The 24651-nt window shown below is 41.5% G+C and overlaps 1 protein-coding gene across 1 annotated transcript; it reads right to left on the reverse strand.

Annotated features, from left to right (window-relative positions):
• Positions 1-101: 101 nt before the first annotated feature.
• On the reverse strand, positions 102-23867 carry zyg11 (zyg-11 family member, cell cycle regulator). Its single transcript, XM_080430993.1, has 18 exons — positions 23347-23867; positions 17913-18078; positions 16690-16901; positions 15312-15629; positions 14420-14533; positions 13706-13822; positions 13476-13616; positions 12786-12962; positions 12188-12252; positions 11495-11594; positions 10181-10231; positions 9930-10091; positions 9228-9275; positions 8888-9085; positions 7005-7057; positions 6526-6623; positions 4433-4633; positions 102-2793 (listed from the first exon to the last, which is right to left on the reverse strand). Exons 1-18 carry the CDS (start codon positions 23368-23370, stop codon positions 2777-2779), a joined length of 2262 nt encoding a protein of 753 aa, XP_080287119.1. The 5' UTR covers positions 23371-23867; the 3' UTR covers positions 102-2776.
• Positions 23868-24651: the final 784 nt, after the last annotated feature.

Genomic DNA, 24651 nt, shown 5'->3' on the forward strand with positions numbered 1-24651 from the left:
TTGATGAGCTCTACCAGTTTGCATTGTGGATAGATGTGAATGTGTGCCCCTCCTCCTTTAGAAATAACTGAATTAAGAGACCATATGATTCCCAGTTCCAGTTGAAGATGTACATTCTTTATTTAAAATTGAAGGGGAACAAAAAATCTTGAAAACTTTACTCTCAGCAGCAACACGGCGCAGACCTGTCTGGACTACACCTCATCGCACGAGCACGTCGCATGACAGAAATGACGTGTTTCCAACTGAAACCATGTCGTGTGATGAAGTATAAATTCGCCTTCACGTTTCAACAGATGAAACTGGTCTCCATCAAGGGCAGGCTATGGTCATTTCATATTCAAAACTAAATCCAAAGGATATTATGAGCAACAGACAGACTGAGAACAAAGACAACAAATGCAGGCTCTATTCCATCTACTGTTTTGTTATATACACACACACACATTTGATAAGTTGGGACCCATGCAGTAGTAGCAAACACACTGTACATGGAGGCCAATTGAATGATATTGAGGCCATGATGCATTGTTTGAAACACTGTACATGGGAAGTTTATGCTTAAAATTACAACCAACTATATTTCCCCCCCATCCCTGCTATAGACAATATCTCCATTGCTCTTCAGAAAGGTTTCCCATTGTATGAATCATCGGTGGTTTTAAAAGCAGAATGTAAGAGGAATATCAGCTTAATTTGCATAGAGAATGCTGACAGGTGCATTAGAAGAGTCAAAAACCAAGGTCAAGAAAGAAGACCGGCAGTAGGGTGGGCTTCTATGGTGGGGTTTTCTCCATTGTTATGCTTACCCTACTTAACATGTAGTGACTTCTTGTGGAAAATATATCCAGGATGATATTCATTTCCACACAGCTTTAGAGGACTGGTTCTCAACCTTTTCAGGCTGCGACCCCCCAAAATAATCATATTTGAACTGGGGACCCCCCCACCCTGATTCCACAGATAAATATTGCGAAAATAGCCGATCTACAAGCTCACAACGCCTCGCAATGCGAGGCGTTGTGAGCTTGTAGATCGTCTATTTTCAAAAATTTTGCCTCTTTCTTATATTATTTGACAATTTGGCCAATGTTTGACCAGTTTTTATAGTATAGTTTGTTGATTACGTTTGATGCAGTAATGCAGTAATTTTTTTAAATATCATTTTGGAGACCCACAGGTTGAGAACCACTGCTTTAGAGGACTGGTAAGCATTCTCTATTGTGTTCCATCCCAGGTAATATATTGTTTTATAATCTGTTCATCCCCTACTACAGCAGTACCTTTCAATCAGATAAAACGAAACAACTTATCAATAATACATACAATATAACATTGTTTCCGTGCAACAATTTCAACCACTCATTACTATTTCTCTTGCATTCTATTATATACATAGCTTGTACTGATTACATACATACACTCGGATGCACATAGTTGTACCGACAGACAAACACAATCTGTCTCTCTTGTATGCACTCAACAAAGGCATAGGAAAGCACAACCAACACATAATACACACCATCCTCCAGGATTAAACACCCATCTGAATACCTCCATGCATATAATGACCAACATTATTGCCAGTATTTGTGTCCAACAAGAGACATTTGTACTTCCTAGATATACATATTTGCATTCCACAATTCCTATATAAACCAAGGGCATTCCGTCCCAGACCACTGGATTTGCAGCACTGCTGGTGTCTCAGTTACACTTTTGAGTGTTGGTTGACAAAAGAAAACTGAGAAGTGTTTAGAAACTTGATTAGGAGATGCAGAAAATCCAGACATAGAACTGTAAAACAATGATGCCTTTTAGATAGAGATGTTCCTCAATAATACAGGATTCTCTGTCTGTAAAAATCGGGGCATCATGACCCGAGCAAGTGACATTTCATCGAATAAAAAGATATGCATTGATTTAAAAAAATGACTAAATTAAAAACTTAAACACTACACTTAGTTGACTGGATTCCCAAGGGAGGGCCCTCTCCTGTTTTTGCTCTACACTACATAGACTTCTTGTGAGCTTGTAGATCTGCTATTTTCTCAGAACTGGGATGCTAGGGTTCAAGTAGTTAAAAGGAGACAACAATAGCATTGCAGATCCAGGGTCGTGGGTTTCTGAGAACACAACACTGCTATAAACAAACAAGCAAGCATTCCTATGGTAAATGGTAGAAACATTCATACAGATTCCAGCATGCATGAAGCTCACACCATCATGCGCATGATAGATGCTCTCAGTAAATAGGATCAGTCGTCACTTTCGACTGAACGCTGGGGGTTCAGTCCGATGCTGAGATTTGCACAAGTCGTGACTTTCAACTGAATGTTTGGGGTTCACTTGTGCGCTTTAAAGTGTTTGTTAAAAATATGATATGACTCAATGGATGTGGACTGACGAGACAGACAGGAAAAAGGGAAACCTTAAAATATGGGTTCATCTGACCAATGGGTCTTCTGACCATTTCATTACTCATTACAATAAAATAATGTTTTGTTTATGATCCGTATACAATACTTATATAATACTTTTGTTTTGAAACAAACAGAAATAAATAAAATGTGTGCAAAGATCTGCGTACTTTCTGACATTTCCGGTCTACTTTGTAGGGATCACTGATAAAAAATATTTCATTTTCGTATATGTGCGTGTATATATGTGTCTGTGTTGCAAACACAAAAATACACACATGCACCGTCCCTTGCCCAATGCCCATGCTAAAATCCTCTCTGTTGTGGGACCAATGAGGTGAAAGTCCTCTTCGTGGTTAGGGAGCCTCATTCTCTAAGGGAGAAATGCAGAGAGACAACACTGAACATATGCAATTCAATTCCAATTCCAGTTTCCATTTGAGTGTAGATCAGGGTCCCCACAAATTTTTAGCAATGAATTTCCAAAACTTTTCCAAAACTTTTCCAGAATATTTAGCCCAATTTCCAGGCCTATATAACAATCATTCAGCGCAATAATGTGTCTCTTACTCCTATGTAGAATGCCCAAAGATAGGCAGTGTAGCAAAAATAAAGCATAGAATATAGAATAGTACAATTTCATTCAAAATTTCGTGCAAAATTAGGGCATAGCTCACTGGAAGACTCATTATGGCATCCGTATGACTTATTTTATTTAAATAATATATGCCATCACACAGCCCGTTCGGCGAAAAACTACTTATGTTACATATTTCGTGTAATGTTATACATGTTTATGAAAATGTTTTGTATTAACAAAATCAATAGCCAAAAACAATGCATAGCCAAATATTTTTCCAGGACCCTTGATAAATTCCAGGACCTTTGATCAATTCCCAAACTTTTCCAGTACTGGATAATGTTTTTTTCAATTTCAAAATATTTCCAGGAATTTCATGACCGTGGGGACCCTGGTAGATAGACGTTTCTCAAAGTCTTATAGCTTTCGAGTTTTAAACTCATGTAATGCCTTAATTACTTGGGCCCCATCGGAGGTAATAAACCATTTTCTACAGCATTCCTGTCATCACAAGTGGCGATGATGTATCCTACAGATGCAGATGCACAAATCAATTCTGCCATGAGGAATTCTGCCATTAAACAAATGTATGCCATCACTCGTTTACACAGGAAAGTACTACTTCATTGGTAGTTGCTCATTAGTAGTATTTTTCGACCCTACAACCTTACCTGAAACAGATAATAAGGCTGTGGGCATTAACACTGTGTCACAAATTTTGGACTACACATTAATATGCAAGAACCTTGCATTGCCTTTTTGCGGTGTTGCATGCCTTTCTTGCACTCTCAGAGAATTGTGCATATTTAGATTCCCGTGAATTTAGCACTTGAAATACGGGACATTCCTGCACACATTTACAGTGATACTAATGCAAGAAAGTATGCAACGGTCTTAACACATTGAGTGCCATGAACGGTCCGGACCGTTTTTGAGAAGCCATGCGTCATGTGCCATAAACGGTCCGGACCGTTTTTGGCCCATCTTTTTTAAAATATATTTTTCCCACGTGGGGCGTTCTAACGAAACTTTGGGATCATCCAAGGAGTCTCTGAGAAGGAGAGGCCGGATGTCGATCCATGTCAAAAATGCTTCCGGTCGGCCGCTCCAATGTTAACTCCTTGACTAAAAGCTTAATACCTCCATTTCTTTTTAACGTGGTGGAAGTGAGCCGTTTTCGATCGGCGATCACTCTGCAATGGAGGATCGCGTTAGAAATGTTATTGTTCCAGGCGTTAGTCGGGACCCTCCGCCGTCTCGCACGCTTTGTTTACATGCACTTCCGCGTCAGGGCTTCTACAGCACGGAACATATCAACGTAAGTGGATGGAAGATATGCTGGCACTGAACGTACCCTATTTTAATAAACCTCTGGCACACAATGTGTTAACACTGCCAAACAGCGCTGCCGAGTATGAGTGGGATGCTTTACCGTTGTGAGGTTGTTGTTGTGGCGGTCGGCGACACGTATGTGTCTGTAAAGGCTGGCCAGTACGAGCTCTGTGATGCTGTAGGCTCTCCAGGATGCTGTCTGTCAATAGCCTGACGTCTTTGTGGGTTTGTGGGTGTGTCTGGACGTGCTCCAGCTGTTGCAGGCCACCCTCCTCCAATAGCATGCTGCAATAGCGGGAGGCTGTGGAGAATGCCAGGGTTAAAAAACAATATACCACCTTCTCTGTCAAGTCGACCTTTATCTGTATAGCACTTTCACAGGGAAACTCAACAGACATCACAGAAAATACAAATGCAAAGTAAATAAATAAAATACAAAAGTGGTGCACATTTAGGTAGTGGATATGGGGTTCACTCAGGTTGGATACGAAGGCTGACCTTAACCCATTAAGACCTGGAACGCATCTGTGTCATTTTTAGATTTGAGCTAAAAAGCATTATTTAACACTTTGGGCTATTCAAAAATAGCAGATCTACAAGCTCGTAGCGCGGCATCGAGTGCCGCGCTACGAGCTTGTAGATCTGCTATATTTTTTTAATCGTGAGAATGTGTGCAAATCTTTGAATATATACATGAACATTTGTAACTCAAATCTTTGCTTCTGGGGGTCCCTGGAACCAAATATTTTGAGATGGGGGTCGGCAGCCAAATACATTTTGGGGGTCCTTGACATGAAAAAGTTTGAGCACCACCAATCTGGGAACCCATCGCCAAATGAAAAGGAAAAACAGTGCCCTCTGCTGTTTTTTACTATCTCACTTGGCTCTGGGAGGAAGTTGACGTAGCACACGTGCGCAAGGAAACCGGGGTTTTGGTCTGCCTTCAGCCTCTCACTTCCGGTGGTGTGACTATGTTTTCATTCCCACTAACAATATTTCTACACGGAACACTAACACCACTTCTCCCAGAGAACATGGATCGTTTTGGTTATAAGCCCACTTGTTTCTATGATGAAAGAGCAAGTTAAAATGTGAATTTCTTTCCGTGGTTTTGTCTGCTCCGAGGACGCTATAGTTAAATGAGTTTCGGTTTGTTTCTAGTGGGGAAGGATCGGCGGCGGACACGTAAATCCCGGCCCACTACATTTGATTGGGTAAAGCGCGGCCTGCTTCCTGATCTGAAGGCACGACGCCCACTTGTAGGCCAGTGCGTACGCGATATGACGAACCCCCCCCCCCCCCGACAGATTCAAACGCAGAGCAGAATCTGTTCTTGAGAGATTAGAGCACCACTGACATAGAGACATAGGCTTTTCAGAAAACTGTTAGGATTTAGAAGACATTTGTAGAATTGCCCTCAGGTCTTAAAGGTTCTATGACATTAATTTTAACTTTTTTTATGGGGGTTTTATGACCTCAATTACACCCAAAAAATCTGAACTTTGAACATTCAGTGGATTTTCTGTGATCTGGGGTTTTCTAAATAATTAGGCTGAAAAGTAATCTGGAGCTTGGCCCTTCGGCAGTGAGGTCACAGCCGATTAATCCCGCCCACTCTCCTCCTCGCCCCTCCCCTCCCCTATCCTTTCCTTTGGGGGGGGGGGCGGAGCAGAGGCGATGATTGACAGGCAAAATCCCTCAACAGCGACACCCGCAGGCAAAGATTAATTTTTTCATTGCTATTGAAAAGGCTTTAGAAATGTGATAGAAAAACACCTGCCATGGATCAATGGAGTGGAATTTTTTGTTAAAACTTTTTATACATGTTTGAAGGACCATGACAAAGACTTTTAACTGATTCACTGCCAATCATGTAGATCTACGCGAACCTATTTAAAGCCGCCACGTGCCAGTCGCGTAGATCTACGTGAACTAAAAATAATAAGAATCCACTTCCTTGTTAACTTAAAACTTAAAAATTCTGTATCTCGGCTCCTGAGTACTTTTTTTTTTCAATGAAAAATCTCTGGCACTGGCTAAAAAAATATGAAAATACCTCTGGCAGTTAATGGGTTAATGTGTGGTAAAACTGAACGTCATGAAACCTTTAATGGGTTAAGCTTTAGTGAATTTACCGAACTAAACGTCTGTTTGGTCTGAGTGTACAGTATGTGTGTTGTTGGTGTCTCTCACCGTTCTTGCTGCAGACATGCTGCATGGCCCAGGCTGCCCACAGCTGGACTCCCGGGGTGTGGAAGCACTCCAGCAGAGGAAAGAAGGGGTTAAATGACCTAGAGGACAAGAATTGGATGAGGTGTTCAGTTAGCATACAGCTACTGTGCTGCTGAGGTCATTTAGAAACTGAATCATCATTAACTTGTTTACAATACTCAAAGGTTGTAAAGTTGGAAGTAGCACATCAAAGCGGAATGTCGACTTCACAGTCGCTAACTACTTTGTGAAATGCGTTGCCGGAAAAGAAATAAAACAATGATTCAATATAATACTAATAACATCATCCTGACATCATTCAGGCTTTATGATCACACTTGCTTGCCGTGATGGCTAACCAGTTAGACACGTAGCTAAATAGCTTCGTGACAACACATTAGGAGGATGTGGTCTGCTGAGTGCATTTATTTGCGTGTTTCTGTTGGGAAGCAAACTCTCACCTGTATGCCACCATCTCACACTCGGGTGGAGGCCACTTCAGGATGGCAGAATGCTAGAAAGCAAAAAACACACAAATTATTAACTTCACTCCAAACGCTTACCGTACATGGTGCCTGACGCCATACATACAGGGTTTTTGTAACATGCACTTATAATACAGGTGTACTTTGCAGGCTGTCAAATTCTTATGCTTACTCAGTGGACAAAAGTAAAAATGCAATAAAATATAGTATAAAAGGGAAAATAAAGCTCTGTCTCTATATATATATATATATATATATATATTAGAGTTCTCAACGGGTCTGAAAAGTAAGGCTCGGCCCTAACTGGGCCCGACTGGGGCGGCCCGAGGCTCGGCCCGAACCCGAGTATTACCGTCATGTTAGGCCCGAAAGCCCGAAAAATCCCAAGGGGGAAAAAAAAGGGGGAAAAAATATGATTTTTTATTTTTTTTATAATTAAAAAATATATATTATTCTGTTCTGAATGTGTATTTATCTATTATGAAGATGGCGCTGACGGCGCTGACTGACGTTAACTTACACTGTGCTGATTTAAATTAAGTTAAATCCTTGTCTTGCTCACGGTCACACACCTCTGTGCAATGCAATGCATCGTCTGCATTTCTCTGCCTCTCTCGACCGAGTCTCCGTCTCCTCTCCCCTCCCTGACTGTCTGAGACCGACTCGAGACTGTTGTTAACCTATTAGCTTAAGTTTACACGTGTTGGGTGAAAAATATTATAATACTGAACTAAACGCGGGTGGATATCATTTTATTGTGAAAATCAGAGAGCACTGTTTCCGCCACTTGTGTAACTTAACACAGCGCGCCGGCATAGAGCGCCGGTCAGTTATCATAACTCACAAAAACACATTGAACATCCTGTTAAACCTTCAAATGAAAACCATCTGACGACGTAAACAATGACACATGTGTAGTGTACTGCGTGTATGCACGTTCTCGCGCGTGGCTATATATGGAAAGCTCGCTCCTGCGTTCTTCAATTGATTTCTGAACGAACCTGACCACTGAATGTACCGCTATTGTTGAAGGCTGGTGTAGACCGACTTTATTTGCCATGGGTTTTTGTACTGGAGTCGCAGAAATTATCACTTTCTGTTTCTTTTTCCTCTGTAGTTTTCACTGTTTTAAAATACTTGCTTAAATATGCACACTTTGCAGCTGTTGCACAGATATCTCTTGTATCCTCTCATTATGTTTTTGAGCTCCTAATTATTTTGTTTCCCCAAATTCGACTTCAACAAGTGGTGAATGAAATCACAGAAGGCTCGTCCCTAAACACACTCGCCCCGGGTCTAATCCGGCGGCCTCTGTCCGCGAAATGAATGGGGGCGAGTGTATTGGTTACCATCGGAACGCTCGCCCAGAATCGTTTTTTTTTACTCTCTCTCGCTTTGCTACCTGAGCCCTGAGCAGCACAGTGCAAGTTAACGCCAGTCAGTCAGTGCTGTCAGCGCCATCTTCATAATAGATAAATACACATTCAGACAGAACAGGGTTCGGGTAGAATTTGAGAACTCTAATATATATATATATATAAATATACACACACATACAGTAACATTTTATTAGGTACACCTTGCTAGTACCAGGTTGGACCCCTTTTGCCTGTAGAACTGCCTTAATCTTGGCATTGATTCAACAAGATGCTAAGTTGGTACTAAGGGGCCCAAAATGTGCTCAGTTTGAAATGCAGCACATCGTCTTGACCATGTGCACATTACTAAATTCATCAAGTTCCTGCCATGTGATTGGCTGATTAGAGCAGTTGGGCAAGTGTGTCTAATAAAGTGGCCTGCAGTGTATATATATATACGTATATAGCATACAGTACATGTTCTTCTATCTTCAGTCCTACCAGTTGTTCCAGCAGTGTGGTGCGGAGGCTGATGCTGAGAGTCCAAGCCTCCTCCCCCCTGGATGTGAGGTGGGCCAGGATCCCTGCAGCGAAGTAGCTAACCTCCACCTCGGAGCTGTGGAGCAGATTGCAGATGTGGTCCAAGAACCCCTGCACCATCAGCTCCACATGCAGCTCCCCGACTTCTGCAATGTTGTTCTACAAAAGAGAAAATATGAGAGCGGAATAATGGTGCATCAATATAGTGAATTTATTCCACCACTTAAGTCTGTGTGCAGTATAATACAACAGTAATACAACTAATACAATCCACTTATGTTGAGAATTTTGAGAAACTTACCAGCAGTCCAAGAACTTTCTGCTGAATGGAAGACTCATTGGGGAATGACTGCAGACAGATTAGAGAGAGAGAGAGAATGTGTGTGAGAGTCAGAGGGGGAGTCAGCTTGCCTCCTTAAGCCAGATTCATGCGAGACGTCGAAAATAGCCGACCCACAAGCCCACAACGCGTGTGGGTCGGTTATTTTCGACGTGCGACACCGCTGTGCGACGGAGCATAAACGAGGCATTAGGCACACACTTTTATTTAGCTCTGAACAGAACTCTAATTACCAACTCTAATTATTAGAGTTCTGTAACATTACTGTAGCCAGCATTTATTTTCAATACCACAAAAGGAGGTTGAAAGTAAAAGCATTTCCAGAAAGTGCAGATGGTGTAGGTTCTATCGGCATGGCGTTTGCATCATCAAAATGAATAATTTAGCCAAAATATTGTTTTTATTCTGTTTACTTCACATCAGTAAATACATAAAACATTTACTTCTGATAAGCACCGGGCGGATTTCAAAATAAGGCTGTCATGTTACAAGCTGTATTATTAGTAAATTTTGTTTTACTGTCACTTGAAACTGGTGGGAAGAACACAGAAGAAAAGCTGAATGAAATATTTAAAGGTAGGGTAAGTGATATCTTTGGGTTAAAACAAAAAGCGACAGGTGTAAATTGTCTAAATGTTTGTCAGTGTGCATTTATTTGCATACCTCCAGGACTTTAATAAACAGATCCAGCCCTTGGTTCTCAATAAAATGGCGACAGGTCGTTGGTGATTCATCGGTGAGATTCCAGAGTGCACTAAGAGTGAATTTAAGGGTGGCGTCCACCACGCCTTGGGTTGCCTTCTGACGCACAATATGGAGCAATTGCTGGAGGACAAGAGAGAATTTTAATGAGCCATGAGAATCAGACAGTTTTTTTTTCTTCTAACAGAACGCAAGTGAACCGACAACCTTACCTTCACGATGAACAGTTCTGCTCCCAACTGAGCAGTCTGCTCTGTAGACAACTGAAAGACAACAAATATCTGTTAGGTAATAAGGCATTTATGTCACTCCATGCATTTTCTACAGCATTCCTGTCACCCTGTAGTGGCGATGATGTATCCTACAGATGCAGATGCACAAATTAACCCATTTAGACCTGGAACGCATCTGTGTCACTTTTTCATTTGAGCCAAAAAGCATTATTTTACACTTTGGCTATTCAAAAATAGCAGATCTACAAGCTCATTGCCGCGCTACAAGCTTGTAGATCTGCTATTTTTTTTTTCTCGTGAAAATGTGTGCAAATCTTTGAATATATATTGTTTAAAGCGAACATTTTTAACTCTATTCTTTGCTTCTGGGGGGTCCCTGGAACAAAACATTTTGAGATGGGGGTCGGCGGCCAAATACATATCATTTTGGGGGTTCTTGACATGAAAAAGTTTGAGCATCACTGTTATAGAAACATACGTTTTTTCAGAAAACTGTTGGGATTTAGAAGACATTTGGAGAATCGGCTTCAGGTCTTAATGGGTTAATGCCCACTGCACACTGCTCTTGCTCAGCAGCATCAGCTTTTATTCAAATTGACAGACGTTTCGGTCCCTCTGGACCTTCATCATTCAAGAGTGTCTTACGATTTACATAATACCATAACAATATAACTCCATGGCCACTGCCATTCCAGTTCAACAGACAAATGACGAAATGCCCTGTACATTGTGCAATAATAGCGAGTGTTGTACCAGAATAACAAAGTTGCAATATAATAACAAAGTTGCAATATAAAACTGGACTTTACATTTCACCATTTTTGGCATTTAGCAGACCCTCTTATCCAAAGCGACTTACAAAGTCTGATATCGGAATAAACAGAGGACGCAAGAACACTAGTCAATAAACAAGGTAAATAATCATACTAATTAGAGCACAGAAAGAACAGTGCAGTGTCTCAAAGAAAGTAGGATACCAGGTAAATATAACTAGCATCTTTCTAAATAGCCTGCTACTGTATCTATATCACATTCACTTATAACACACGCATACATACACCAGCAGTATATAGAGAGAGAGTTGCATCACGCTTTGATCTCGCCGCAGGAAGTTCCAAACATTGGAACTTCCTCGTTGAGATAGAACGAGCATTTCCGCATTCCATTCCTACAATGGGAGTCTATGGTAGTGACGCGACTCTCTCTATATATATATATAACGCTGACATACACACAAACACACTGATTGTGAAAACATAAAAGCATGTATGACTGCATGCACATCACATCTACCTTAGCCGCCAAGATGGAGATGATGGCGACAGCCATCCTTTGCATGTTCTGGTCTTCGTGGTTGCACAGCCACTGCATCACCAGCTTGGCAGCCTCAAACCTAACAGACAGACACAACAAGCCATTCAGATTGTAACATACAATTCATACAGTCTCTAATGAGAAATCCCCGCCCCCTGCTGTTTTTGTAATAGAGGCCTTGCATCGAATGTTGGTATAGTTCTCTTTCCTCCGGCATGGCTGTCAGTAAACATTGTCCATTGGTAACCACTTTCTAAAGAAAAGGTACATACGTACATGCGTATATACACACACATACTGTATATATATATATATCTTGACAGCAGTTGTTGTTTTGCACATAGCAACGACTTTCTTCCAACATGGAAGATAAACGTGCATCCTAAAAGGTGATTTATACCAATGTCAGAAAATATCAGAACTACAACCTCAAAACGCTTTGCGCTGCGACACGTTGTGAATTGACTATTTTTGGTGCATGACACTGGCACGCAACTAAGAAAGTCCTTTGTTTTAATTTCCTTGCGCATTAAAACTATGTATAAGGAATACAAGCATGATCTAAAACTAATTTCGAGTTCATGTATTTACCAGTGCCGATTTAAGTAGACTGTATTTTGTGTAGTATCGTGAGTGGGGAAAAAAGTTAATGGGGGAGGGGGGGGGTCCCACCTGTTGAACGGGACTTCCTGTAGAATACGATCACTGCACAGAGACAGCAGGCAGTTCTTCTGCAGCTGGAGGCAGAGGAACCAAAATGGCCGTCAAAACAGAAGCTGAACAATAGCTGGCTGTACTGAACTAACACAGTGACTGTCTGCTTGAGAGTTTACGCTCACCTAGCACTGCTGTATTGTTCTATATGTCCAAGATGGGGAAGTTACAGTATCAAAACATCAGTGTCACATTTAACCCAAGAGGAAGGTGACATTATGCAGCAGGATACATACACACTGTCATCAAACTGACTTCCTTTCTGGTATAAGTCCTGCATAAAGGCACTGTAAGTGACTGTGTGGTGATCATTGGCTCCCATTCCTGGTCTTTAGGGACCCCTGGTAAGGCTGGTTTTCCCTCCTACCTGGAAGCTAACTCCATTCATTCTAGCTGTCTAACTCAGGGACTAAGTTGTCTGCTGGACACCGGAGTGTATACAATCAGCTATCTGGTGGGGTACAAATTAAACCAGCTATACCAGGGGTTATGAAAGACCATGGTTGAGAACCAGTTGTGTATGCAACCAAAACGATCAGTGGAAGGTTGGGGATACCTGCTGGTGATTGGGGAAGGTCCTCATGGCCTCCAGTAACAAATGGGTGACAGTGCCCAGGAGCCTGACTGGCATCCCAGCTGCCAGGTCTTGCTTGGTCAGGTTGAACACACAGGCACTGGCTGCCAGCTGGACGTTCAAGGTAGCGGGGTGATTCTTCATACCCAACACTACCAACTGCAGAGACGCATGGGGAAAGAATTACCAGTGTTAAATAACCATGTTGTGGTGGTAGATTTTGTATTTTATTTTAATTACCTTTTCCTTTTTTTACAACCGATCCTCGTTAACGGTCATTAAGTGACGAGAGACCTTGAGACCGGAGGCCTGAAGAGGGTCTATACGACCGAAACGTTGCTTCAATAAATTTCTTCACGTACCGTGCAAGATGGCAGTGTGCAGCTAATTGTTGATTTATTTGGTTAAAATAAGTGTTAAATAGCTCTATATTCTGATAGTACTCATTGCTATAGCTATAGAGTGTTTGTTCAGTAACAGTCTTCATGTCTCTCAAGGCTCTTTATGCTGTGAGGGTACAGGGCGTGTGATGGGATGGTGTCACCTACACAAAACACCTACATTATGCCAGTGTGGTATATTTATCAGAAGTTTGATTTCAGTGACCAAATCAGTGTTAGTGGGGTGCCGAGAATTAATTGGTCAAGTGTTCTTTGAAAATTTGTGGTGTACCTTAAGTATATCGGGCCGTGGTTTCTCCATGACATGGGTTAGGCTGAACAGGTGAAACAGAGCCTCTCTCACAAAGCCTTCTCTCTCACTGTAGCGGCGCAGTGCCTCACAGATCTGCGTCTCGTTGGCTTCTCCTGTCACCTACGCATGCACACATCCGAGACAATTAAACATTTGCACATCTTCAGATGTTGAATATGTTTGAAGGTACAGTTTGCGCCCAGACTTACTTTTAGACTGCCCTCTCCAGAGAGGAAATCAGAAAAGCCAGCATCGGTGGCCAACAGTCCCATAAAGGTCATCCCTGGTCTCTCCTCAACAAATGTCTTAACGGCTGCATCTGTCACCTGCACAGAACCAAACAAGAAATACAACTTACTCTACATCCTGAAATACAGAGGTGTCCCTCTTGACAGATGTACTCCCATACCTAACCTCAACACACACACACACACACACACACACACACACACACACACACACACACACACACACACACACACACACACACACACACACACACACACACACACACACACACACACACACACACACACACACACACACACACACACACACACACACACACACACACACACACACACACACACACACACACACACACTTTTCATGAATGAACCACATGACCAGATTTTCACATGCTATAAATGAATGAGATGGGGTCATGAACCCGTGGGCAGAACCCACCCTATGGGAGTGCGCCCAATCGCATCCTTGGTTGTCTCAAACAAAAATTCCATTACTTTTCCCCAAATGTTTCTGCCTTTTACTATTTTACATAATCTATCCAGGTCTGGAAAATTCCTTGACTTTTCCAGGAGAGGGGGAACAGTGACTCTCTGTCTCTCACTCACTCTCACACACACACACACACACACACACACACACACACACACACACACACACACACGTCATGTACGCACCTGTTTTCTCCCTGATACATCCAGGGATACTAGAGAGGGCAGGATCCCTGGCTGGGCGAGTAGTTGACGAGCCACGTCGGAGGTAAACTGCTTATCATCACTGATGTCCAGATGCTACACTCACACACAAAGAGTAAAACCAATGGATAAGGATAATGGGTCCAGCACATTAAGTGACTACATTACTTATGTAAATATTACAAATATGCCATTTATTTTGAAGCAGTTTTTCTGTTTCAATGTAACTTACGTTCTCTAATATTTTCTTTTTGTTAAAATAAATATAAAGTATTGTACTTCATTAGAACACCAATCAATGTTCTCTTTCCATAAGAACACAAATGAAAATGTGTTTTCAATAACAGATAGTAAAGCGGGAAATATATGTTTAATAAGATATCAAAAGGGACATATTGTCAACCGCATCACAAATACATAGGGTTGTCACAACTATTACATAAATCGCCTAACAACAATTATTTGAGATAATCGCAATATTTTTTTACATAATCTTCATAATCATTTCCATGTTAAAAATGTTCATATATTTTCAAGAAATGGCAAAAATAGTGGAAATAGCAGATCTACAAGCTCAAAACGCATCGCGATGCGACGCGACGCGTTTTGAGCTTGTTGATCGGCTATTTCCACTATTAATGTTCAATTAATAGTGTAATTAAGTAAACATGTGTTATTTGTCAATCTGCCCTGTGCAACTTTTGTTTACGAAGGCCAAACAGAAACGTAATTTTTTATTCAGAATGTTCCAAAAATCAACGACAGAAACACAATTAAATCGTGAATCGCGATTATTTGTATGACAATTAATCGTCAAGTAAAATGTCATAATCGTGACAGCCCTACGAACACGACTCTTTCATCACAGACGCACCTGCAGCGCATCCAGCTGCCCTATGACTCCCAGCAGTTGTGCGGTGCTCATCTCCAGCCTCTTCAGCTGGTGTAGCGTCAGCGAGCGGAGCCGCTCCCTCAGCCCCAGCAGGGGGTTCAGGTTGGTGACCGACGTGTTGGAGAGGTCCAGGCTCTCCAGCCGAGGCAGGGCGCACACGTCGGCCAGGCCAGAGTCGTAGAAGTCCACGTTGGCCAGAGAGAGGGCGCGCAGGCCCGGGAGGGAGCTGAACCGGGAGCGACTCGATTCGTCCAGAGAGGACATGGTGAGGCCGGTTAAAACCAGGCGCTGAAGAGACTCCTGTAGGATGAGTGTAGAAGTCATTTCCAGCCATAATGTGTCAACTCTACACAGACTAGGGATTGGGCATTTCAAGTAAAAATATGATTAGATATTCACTGGGAACTATTTGGACCATTCTATCTAATACAGGGATCTTCAACGTTTTTTCAGGCCAAGGACCCCCTAGCTGAGAGAGAGAGAGAAGAGAGAAGCAGGGACCCCCCTCTATATTATATAAAATTGTGTTTCAGATTTAAACTTTTTTTTTTTACTTGGTCAGCTCTTTTTTCTCTCTACATCTATACCTCTTTATAGCCGATTTAAAAGCTCACAACACCCCGCAGCGCGTGGCATTGTGAGCTTTTAGATCTGCTATTTTTGGCTAAAGTTCTCCACAGAATAGGGAAGCTAGGGTTCTATTGGTTAATGTAAAAAGAAAAAATCATATAACACAAAGATTTCGCCCCCTGTAGTAACTCTGAGGACCCGCTAGGGGTCCCGGACCCCCTGTTGAAGACCCCTGATCTAATATATATATAATATTTTTATATCAACTATTCAAATTAGTTTTTTTGGGCGGTGAAACCGCCCCTATAAGTGAGATTTGGAAAAATGTACAAATATCTTGGGCAGTGAAACCGCCCCTAAAAGTGAGGTTTGGAAATTTGTACAATTATCCTGCACCGTGATTGGCCAATCACAGTCTATTCAGGACTGTGATTGGCCAGTGTCACATGACACATGTGCATAGCCCTATATAAGAAACCATAACTTGAAAAAAACAATAAGTTTGTTTTTTTCAAGTTATGGTTTCGTCCATCATAAAGAGTGTTTCAATAAATGTATTTATTTTTTGTACATGATTGGTTGACTCCATTCAGTATTGTGATTAGCTAGCAAGACACCGCCCACTTCACACAGGGTGTGATTTTTTAAATGACTATTAATGACTAATGGAAAATGTAAAAATCATGAGCCATCCCTAACATAGATCCAGCACATTTTTTAGACTGGTGCTGGAAAAGGTGTCTTGATGGCAGGCATGCCACTAAAGTTGTTCCCCATACTCTGTCTTTACCTGACAGTGTTTATTGCTTGCGAGCCCCTGCAGTATATCAGGAATGGTGAGGTCTGCATTGACCCTGGCGGCGTCGAGCTCCAGCAGCCTGTGAGGACACAGGGCTCTCTGAAAGGCCTCCGCAGAGATCCGCGCCGTGCGGATGCACGCCCGTCTCAGCCGCAGGTATTCACAGTTCCGGAACACACCGACTGTGCTGTCGTTCAACAGACCTATATGACACAGTTTAATGGTTTATTAATCTCATATGTCAGATAGATGTCTACCAAAGATTTGAATGCAAACTGAGCCTTGGGACAATCCTTCCTCTGGGGAGCTACGGTACGGGTTTACTTGACTTTTAAGAAAGGTTTGGGTGCTTTCACGTTGCGGTTAGATTATGCAACTTTTCAGGAGAAAACACAAAACTCTTGGAACAGGAAACAATTTGCATAGTAAACATATGTACCACTACCATCCCAAACAAGAAAGAACACAATGTCCAAAAGTTAAAATGACATTTTCATAAATAGTGTATCATTGTATCATGTAAAGTTATGATACATTTGCTGCGTGTGTACTCAATAATTAATTGCTGTGACTTTGGAGTCAGATATTGTCCTCTAGTTTCATATCCTTGAAAGTTCTGGCAGAAAACGTAAAATATCTCCACGAGCTTCACATGGACAACATTCTCTTCCCACGACGGGGCCCGGAAAAACTGCTGGACTGAACATATGAAAACTTCCTTTGGGAAACACAAACATATGGGGCACACAATTGACAGGTGCGTTGCGATTGGTGCAGTGCAGACCCATAGAGAGAGTTGCATCACGCTTTGCTCTCCTGTAGTTCCAAACATTGGAACTTCCTTAACGAGAACTTCAGCATTCCATTCTTACAATGGAGTCTACGCTAGTGTCGTCACTCTCATAGTTATATCACGCTGGTGCAGGGTAATTCATTATGATTAATTAATTATTATCATTAATCGTCACACCACAATTACTCTGCTACTCGGGTGGGCATTGGGGGTGATCTATCTGGAATACATGGAATGTAGGCAATATCACAGCCATTCTAGGGCTAGGAAAACCCTGGTACACAGGGAGTGTGAGAGACATCGTCCAACAAGTCGATGCTTAGATGCAAATGATCTTTGTACATTAAATGTGTGTATATATCATATAAGTATGACTCCTGGTCTGATCAACATGGTCTTGTGGTTCAATGGTTGTACCCACCTTCAATAGCCATCTTGGTCAGCAACTGATCTGCCAGCTCCTGTGGGAAGAGTATTGCCTCTCTGAGACAAAGAGAACCATCATCGTGCTTTGCGCAGAAACACTCCAGGTTCTGGCTGACGTAGGATAGACACAGGTCTACCAGAGAGGCTGGAGAGGCATCATCCTTAAAACACAAAGGGGATATTTATTGATATATGACAATGATGAAGCAAGAGTACATTTCTCCTGTAGTCATGTAAATGCAATGAAAGGTAACAGGATAGGTGAGCACTATAGTAGAGGCCCTAGGAGGGGTCCACGAGCACCCTCTTATTTCTTTTTCTAGTTTGGATTTTTGGCATCCATAGGACCTCTAATATAGGGATTTTGATGATCCCAAGAAAAAAAGTGGTCCAAAGTGTGTTTTTTTCAATGTTTTATTACCCCTATGAGACCTGCAGGATTGCTGGCTGAAACGCCGGCGAGACTGTCTTTCGGAGACTGTGGCACGCTCAAATTTAGACGTAGCCCAAAAATAGAGATACCATTTGATTCTAGCCAACCTCAGGTTTCCAATGGGACCAACCTTGTCATGCTACCTTGTCAGTAAGGGGGCTAAATACCTAAGGATTCAAAGTTAAACAACATTTTAGCGAGGGAAAAACGGCCATCACCATTTTCCAAATGGTCCCTTGAGCTGTCACCTCGATATAAGTGAATTGAAATGGGTTACATGTATACCTACAAGCCTCCCCTGTACAGAAATGCCACATTTATGCCAATCTCATGTAGTTTTGGGCAAGAATTATGCATTTTATTGCATGCAGTACAAATATGTAATTTCCGCCTATTGTAAAAAGGAGACCACTTTAATGTATCTATAGCTGCATGAGATCACTGTACTGTATCTAGAGACCACTGTACTGTATCTATAGCTGTATGAGACGCCTGTACTGCCGCGAAGGCTCGGTAGATGCAGCACAGTGGTCCACAGATGCACTAGAGTGGTCTACAGATGCTCTACAGTGGGCTACAGATGCACTAGAGTGGTCTACAGATGCACTGGAGTGGTCTATAGATACAGTACAGCATTCTATAGATACAGTAGGTAGTCTATAGATGTAATACAGTGGTCTCATACAGCTATAGATACAGTGCAGTGGTCTAAATATATTAGTAGGGGGTACTAAGCACAAAAAATGGCCAAATCGTTACGCGGCGGATAAAAGCATGAAATTTGATACAGATGTCCCTTGGGTCATCCTAAAACATCCTAGAAGGGGTGCCCAAAAAAATCTCAAACAGGAAGTGAGTTATGGACAAAATTCAAAATGGCCACCTAAACTGTTGACCGTTGACTCAAAAGATACCGAAATAATCTCCAAAAAGCATACAATTTGGCACATATGTCCCTTGGGTCATCCTAAGACATCCTAGAAGGGGTGCCCAAAGGAATCTGAAACAGGAAGTGAGTTATGGACTAAATTGAAAATGGCCGCCTAGTGTTGTCGATTGACTCAAAAGACAACTAAAGAATCTCATAAAAGCATACAATTTGGCACACATGTCCTTTTGGTCATCCTAAGACATCCTAGAAGAGGTGCCCAAAAAAATCTTAAGCAGGAACTGAGTTATTGACAAAATTGAAAATGGCCGCCTACAGTGTTATCCATTGACTCAAAAGACAACTAAAGAATCTCATAAAAGCATACAATTTGGCATACATGTCCCTTGGGTCATCCCAAGACATCCCAGAAGGGGTGCCCAGAAAAATCTTAAACAGGAAGTGAGTCATTGGCAAAATTGAAAATGACCGTCTACAGTGTTGTCGATTGACTCAAAAGACAACTAAAGAATCTCATAAAAGCATACAATTTGGCATACATGTCCCTTGGGTCATCATAAGACATCCTAGAAGGGGTGCCTGAAATTATCTGAAACAGGAAGTGAGTTATTGACTAAATTGAAAATGGCCGTGTACAGTGTTGACAGACGATGCAAAAGACACTCATAAAAAATAATCTCATATAAAAGCATGACATTTGGTACAAATGTCCCTTGGGTGATCTGAATGCATCCTAAGGGGTGCCAACATTTTTTTTAATAGTCTCTCAATGGAAAACACTCCTCCCACACGGGCTGCACTGCTACAATATTCAAATCGAGCAGCCAATCTGGCATTTGGTCCAGAAGCCTGAAAGCTATGCAATCTCTACCATCTCCTGACAAATATGCATGGATTAAAGTCGCTGATTCGTGGACACCTTTATGGACACTCTTGCCAGAGGCTGCTTAAGTTTGGAGAGAACTCAAGTGTGGCTGCAAAGCTGAGCCCTTCTGTTCGAGAAAGTGTAGATGCCGGGATGCTGGGTTACCTTGCAGAGCATTATGCCAATGTGCTGGTAATTGCGAAATGGCACACATGAATACATGTACTAGTTACTAAACACTAATCACAAAAAAACAGTAATGATCAAGAAGAAAATACATGAGAAGATAGAGTGTAAAACAAGCAAGAAGATGTAGAGTGCAAAATAAATAAGATGCAGAGAGTAAAATAAGAATATGCAGAGTAAGATAAGATGCAGAGTAAAATAAATAAGAATATGCAGAGAGTTAGATAAATAAAGAAGATTCAAAGAGTACAATAAAAAAATAATGCAGAAAGTAAAATGAATAAGTGATGTAGAAATGAAAACAGAAGGTAGACTACAAAATACGGCAGGTTATGCACTGCATAACCTGTCGTATTGAGTCTGCATAATATGCAGACTGCCATGGTCAACTGTTTAAACAGCCATTTAGAATTTCTTCAACATGGTCCCTTCCTAAAAAGTTTAATAAACAAGCAAATAAATAACCTCTTCTAGGATATATTAAGAAGCACTCAATGTACGTACCAAATTATACACTTTTATGACGTCCCTTTATGTTTTCTTTTGTGTCAACTGCTTTAGGCGGTCACTTCCTGTTTAAAATCTTTTTGGGCACCCCTTGTAGGATGCGTTCAGATCACCCAAGGGACATTTGTACCACATTTCATGCTTTTATGAGATTCTTTAGGTATCTTGCATCATCTTTCAACACTGTAGGCGGCCATTTTCAATTTAGTCAATAACTCACTTCCTGTTTCAGATTATTTTGGGCACCCCTTCTAGGATGTGTTAGGATGACCCAAGGGACATATGTGCCAAATTGTATGCTTTTTGGAGATTCTGTAGGCTTTTTGAGTCAATCGCCAGCACTGTAGGCGGCCATTTTCAATTTAGTCAATAACTCACTTCCTGTTGAAGACTTTTTTGGGCACCCCTTCTAGGATGTCTTAGGATGACCCAAGGTACATGTGTGACACATTTTATACTTTTTGGAGATTCTTTAGTTGTCTTTTGAGTCAATCGACAACACTAGGCGGCCATTTTCAATTTGGTCAATAACTCACTTCCTGTTGCAGAATTTTTTGGGCACCCCTTCTAGGATGTCTTAGGATGACCCAAGGGACATGTGTGCCACATTTTATGCTTTTTGGAGATTATTTTGGTGTCTTTTGAGTCAACGGTCAACAGTTTAGGTGGCCATTTTGGATTTTGTCCATAACTCACTTCCTGTTTAAGATTTTTTTGGGCACCCCTTCTAGGATGTTTTAGGATGACCCAAGGGACATCTGTATCAAATTTCATGCTTTTATCCGCCGCGTAACGATTTTTCACTTAGTACCCCCTACTATATAGTACAGTGATCTATAGATGCAGCACAGTGGTCAAGATGCAGTACATGATCTCATGCAGCTATATATGCAGTGGTCTCATATAGCAAGAGATGCAGTACAGTGGTCTAGATACAGTACAGTGGTATCTAGATGCAGTGCAGTGGTCTCATGCATGCAGCTATAGATACAGTACAGTGGTCTCATGCAGCTATAGATGCAGCACAGTGGTCTAGATACAGTACCGTGGTCTCTAGATACAGTACATGGTCTCATACAGCTATAGATACAGTACAGTGGTTTCTAGATACAGTACAGTGATCTCATGCAGCTATAGATACAGTAAAGTGGTCTCTTTTTTACAATAGGCGGAAATTACATACTTTTACTGCATGCAATAAAGTGCATGATTCTTGCCCAAAACTGCATGAGGTTGGCATAAATGTGGCATTTCTGTACAGGGGAGGCTTGTAGGTATACATGTAACCCATTTCAATTCACTTATATCGAGGTGACAGCTCAAGGGACCATTTGGAAAATGGTGATGGACGTTTTTCCCTCGCCAAAATGTTGTTTAACTTTGAATCATTAGGTATTTAGCCCCCGTACTGACAAGGTAGCATGACAAGGTTGGTCCCATTGGAAACCTGAGGTTGTCTAGAATCAAATGGTATCTCTATATTTGAGCGTGCCACAGTCTCCGAAAGACAGTCTCGCCGGCGTTTCAGCCAGCAATCCTGCAGGTCTCATAGGGGTAATAAAACATTGAAAAAAACACACTTTGGACCACTTTTTTTCTTGGGATCATCAAAATCCCTATATTAGAGGTCCTATGAATGCCAAAACTTCAAACTAGAAAAAAAAAATCACACCCAGTGTGAAGTGGGCGGTGTGGTCATCACAGTGGTCATCACAGTGATGGAAGCTCACTTTTAAAAAAAATGTTTTTTTTGAAGTGCATAGTCCTATTTATAGGTTATTAATTTCATCATGTGTCTCGCTAGCCAATCACAGTGCTGAATAGAGTCAGCCAATCACAGTACAGCTAGGGGTGTACTAATGTAGGGGTGTACTAATGTATGAGCCAATCACAGTACAGCGAAGGGTGTACTAATGAGGTGTCCCAACCCCACTTAGAGGGGCGGCTACACCGCCCAAAAATAAGAGGGTGCGCGTGGACCCCTCCTAGGGCCTCTACTACTAGGGACATCTGGGCACCTCGATGTAAAATTGGCTATTTTGTCCAAAATGTTAAAAAACTTTTTTTAAATGGCCTTGAGTAAGGTAAAGTTTACTTGATGTGAACATGCCTAAACATTCGACAATTAAGGTCTATTCAATTCAATTACATTTTATTAAAGAGTCAAATCACAATAAGTTGTACCAAGACACTTAACATGTAGAGCAGACCCGACATTGTCCTACAAATTGCTACAAAACCTGTATATCCAGTCATTTTGTGGCATAAACAAGAAACTAGAAGCTGAAGGATAAAATTAAGTCTGATAATGATGTACCGTGCATGTTCACATCATTACATTACTTAAGAGCATTTTCCAAATATTTTATCTAACATTTTGGACAAAATAGACAATTTTACATTGAGATGCCCAGATTTCCCTATAGTGCCCAGACTGCCCACCTATCCTGTATCCTGAGTTAGCAGTGCAAAAATAAAAAATAAATGGACAGTTAAGTAAACAGATAGACCTACAGTAGATAGAGAAAGCTCTTGATGACCAAACTCACCATACTTAGAAGATTAGAGGCCATCGTTAACGTCCCCTTCAATGTGAGCTGTTGTTGACAACCGACCTGTTCTTCTTTATCTTCTATGTCTTCACCACAGATTTAACTAACTGTTGAGTTGACCCAAGCCAAAGTTTAACCGTCTAGACATGCAATGTTAACCTCATATAACCCGACACCCTAACCCTGATGTTGTGGTAGTCTAGAATAGATAAGTAACGTTATAACCTCATATAACCTGGTAATAAACAAGCCTGATGTTGTGAAAATAGCTGCGGGGAAATGACGAGCTAGCTGAAGCTAACGCTCATCAGCCAGCTAGCTAACTTGTTGTTGTTGGCAGTTATTGGCACTTATCTGTGCTGGAATATCATCGCGTTTGGTGCAAAAACAGATTATTGCTGTTTTCGCTTTCATTTTTTTTTTTTTTTTATGTTAAACGCATGTCGACCTATACCCGTGTAGGAGACGTATAGCTCTGATAAAGCCGCAGTCTGTCTGCCTGTCTGTCACGGCGTAAATAATCGGTTGAGTCTATTTTAGATCAGACAAAACAGAGAGCCAAAGGTCATAACACTGGAAGTACATCAGGGGCAGCGTTGCCAGGTTTTTTTTTATAGAGAGGAACAAGCAACCAGGTCTATGAAAACAAGCCCAAAAGAAGCGTCTCATAAGCACTTTAAACCTATGTATCGGCTATTTGACAACGTGAGCTTGTAGATCTGCTATTTTCAACAACAACAACAAATCTTTAAGACATTTTCAAAAATGTGGAATCTTTTTGAAACATTTTAACAACACAAATCTTGTATGGGGGTCCCTGACATAACATGTTTTCAGATGGGGGTTCCGCAGACAAATACATATTCATTTGGGGGGACCTTGACATGAAAATGTTTGAGAACCACTGGTTTAAACAACATTACACAGCAAGCCCCAAATAAGCAACTACACTTTAGAAACAAGCCCCAAAAAACTGCAACCCGCAACTACCGATATTTACAAGCGACTTTACAGAAAACGAGTCCAAAGTCGCTTATAATAAGCAGACATGGCAACCCTGCTGGGGGCTGGACTAATGGAGCCCGTAGTGAAAGGATTACGATAAAGATAGAAAGGATTCGTCCGTGATGTCACAACCAGAGTGTAAAAGAGAGCGTAACGTCACGATTGGATCTCGCATATTTGTTTTAACTCTATGGTAATTCCACATTGCAGTATTGATACTTTTACTCCTGTAAACAATTTGAATACTTTTCCCACCACTGGTTACGGTTAACAGTACACACGCTTTCAAGCGTCAGT

Source organism: Gymnoscopelus braueri, assembly GCF_963280865.1.
Source record: "Gymnoscopelus braueri genome assembly, chromosome: 6".
NCBI lineage: Eukaryota > Metazoa > Chordata > Actinopteri > Myctophiformes > Myctophidae > Gymnoscopelus > Gymnoscopelus braueri.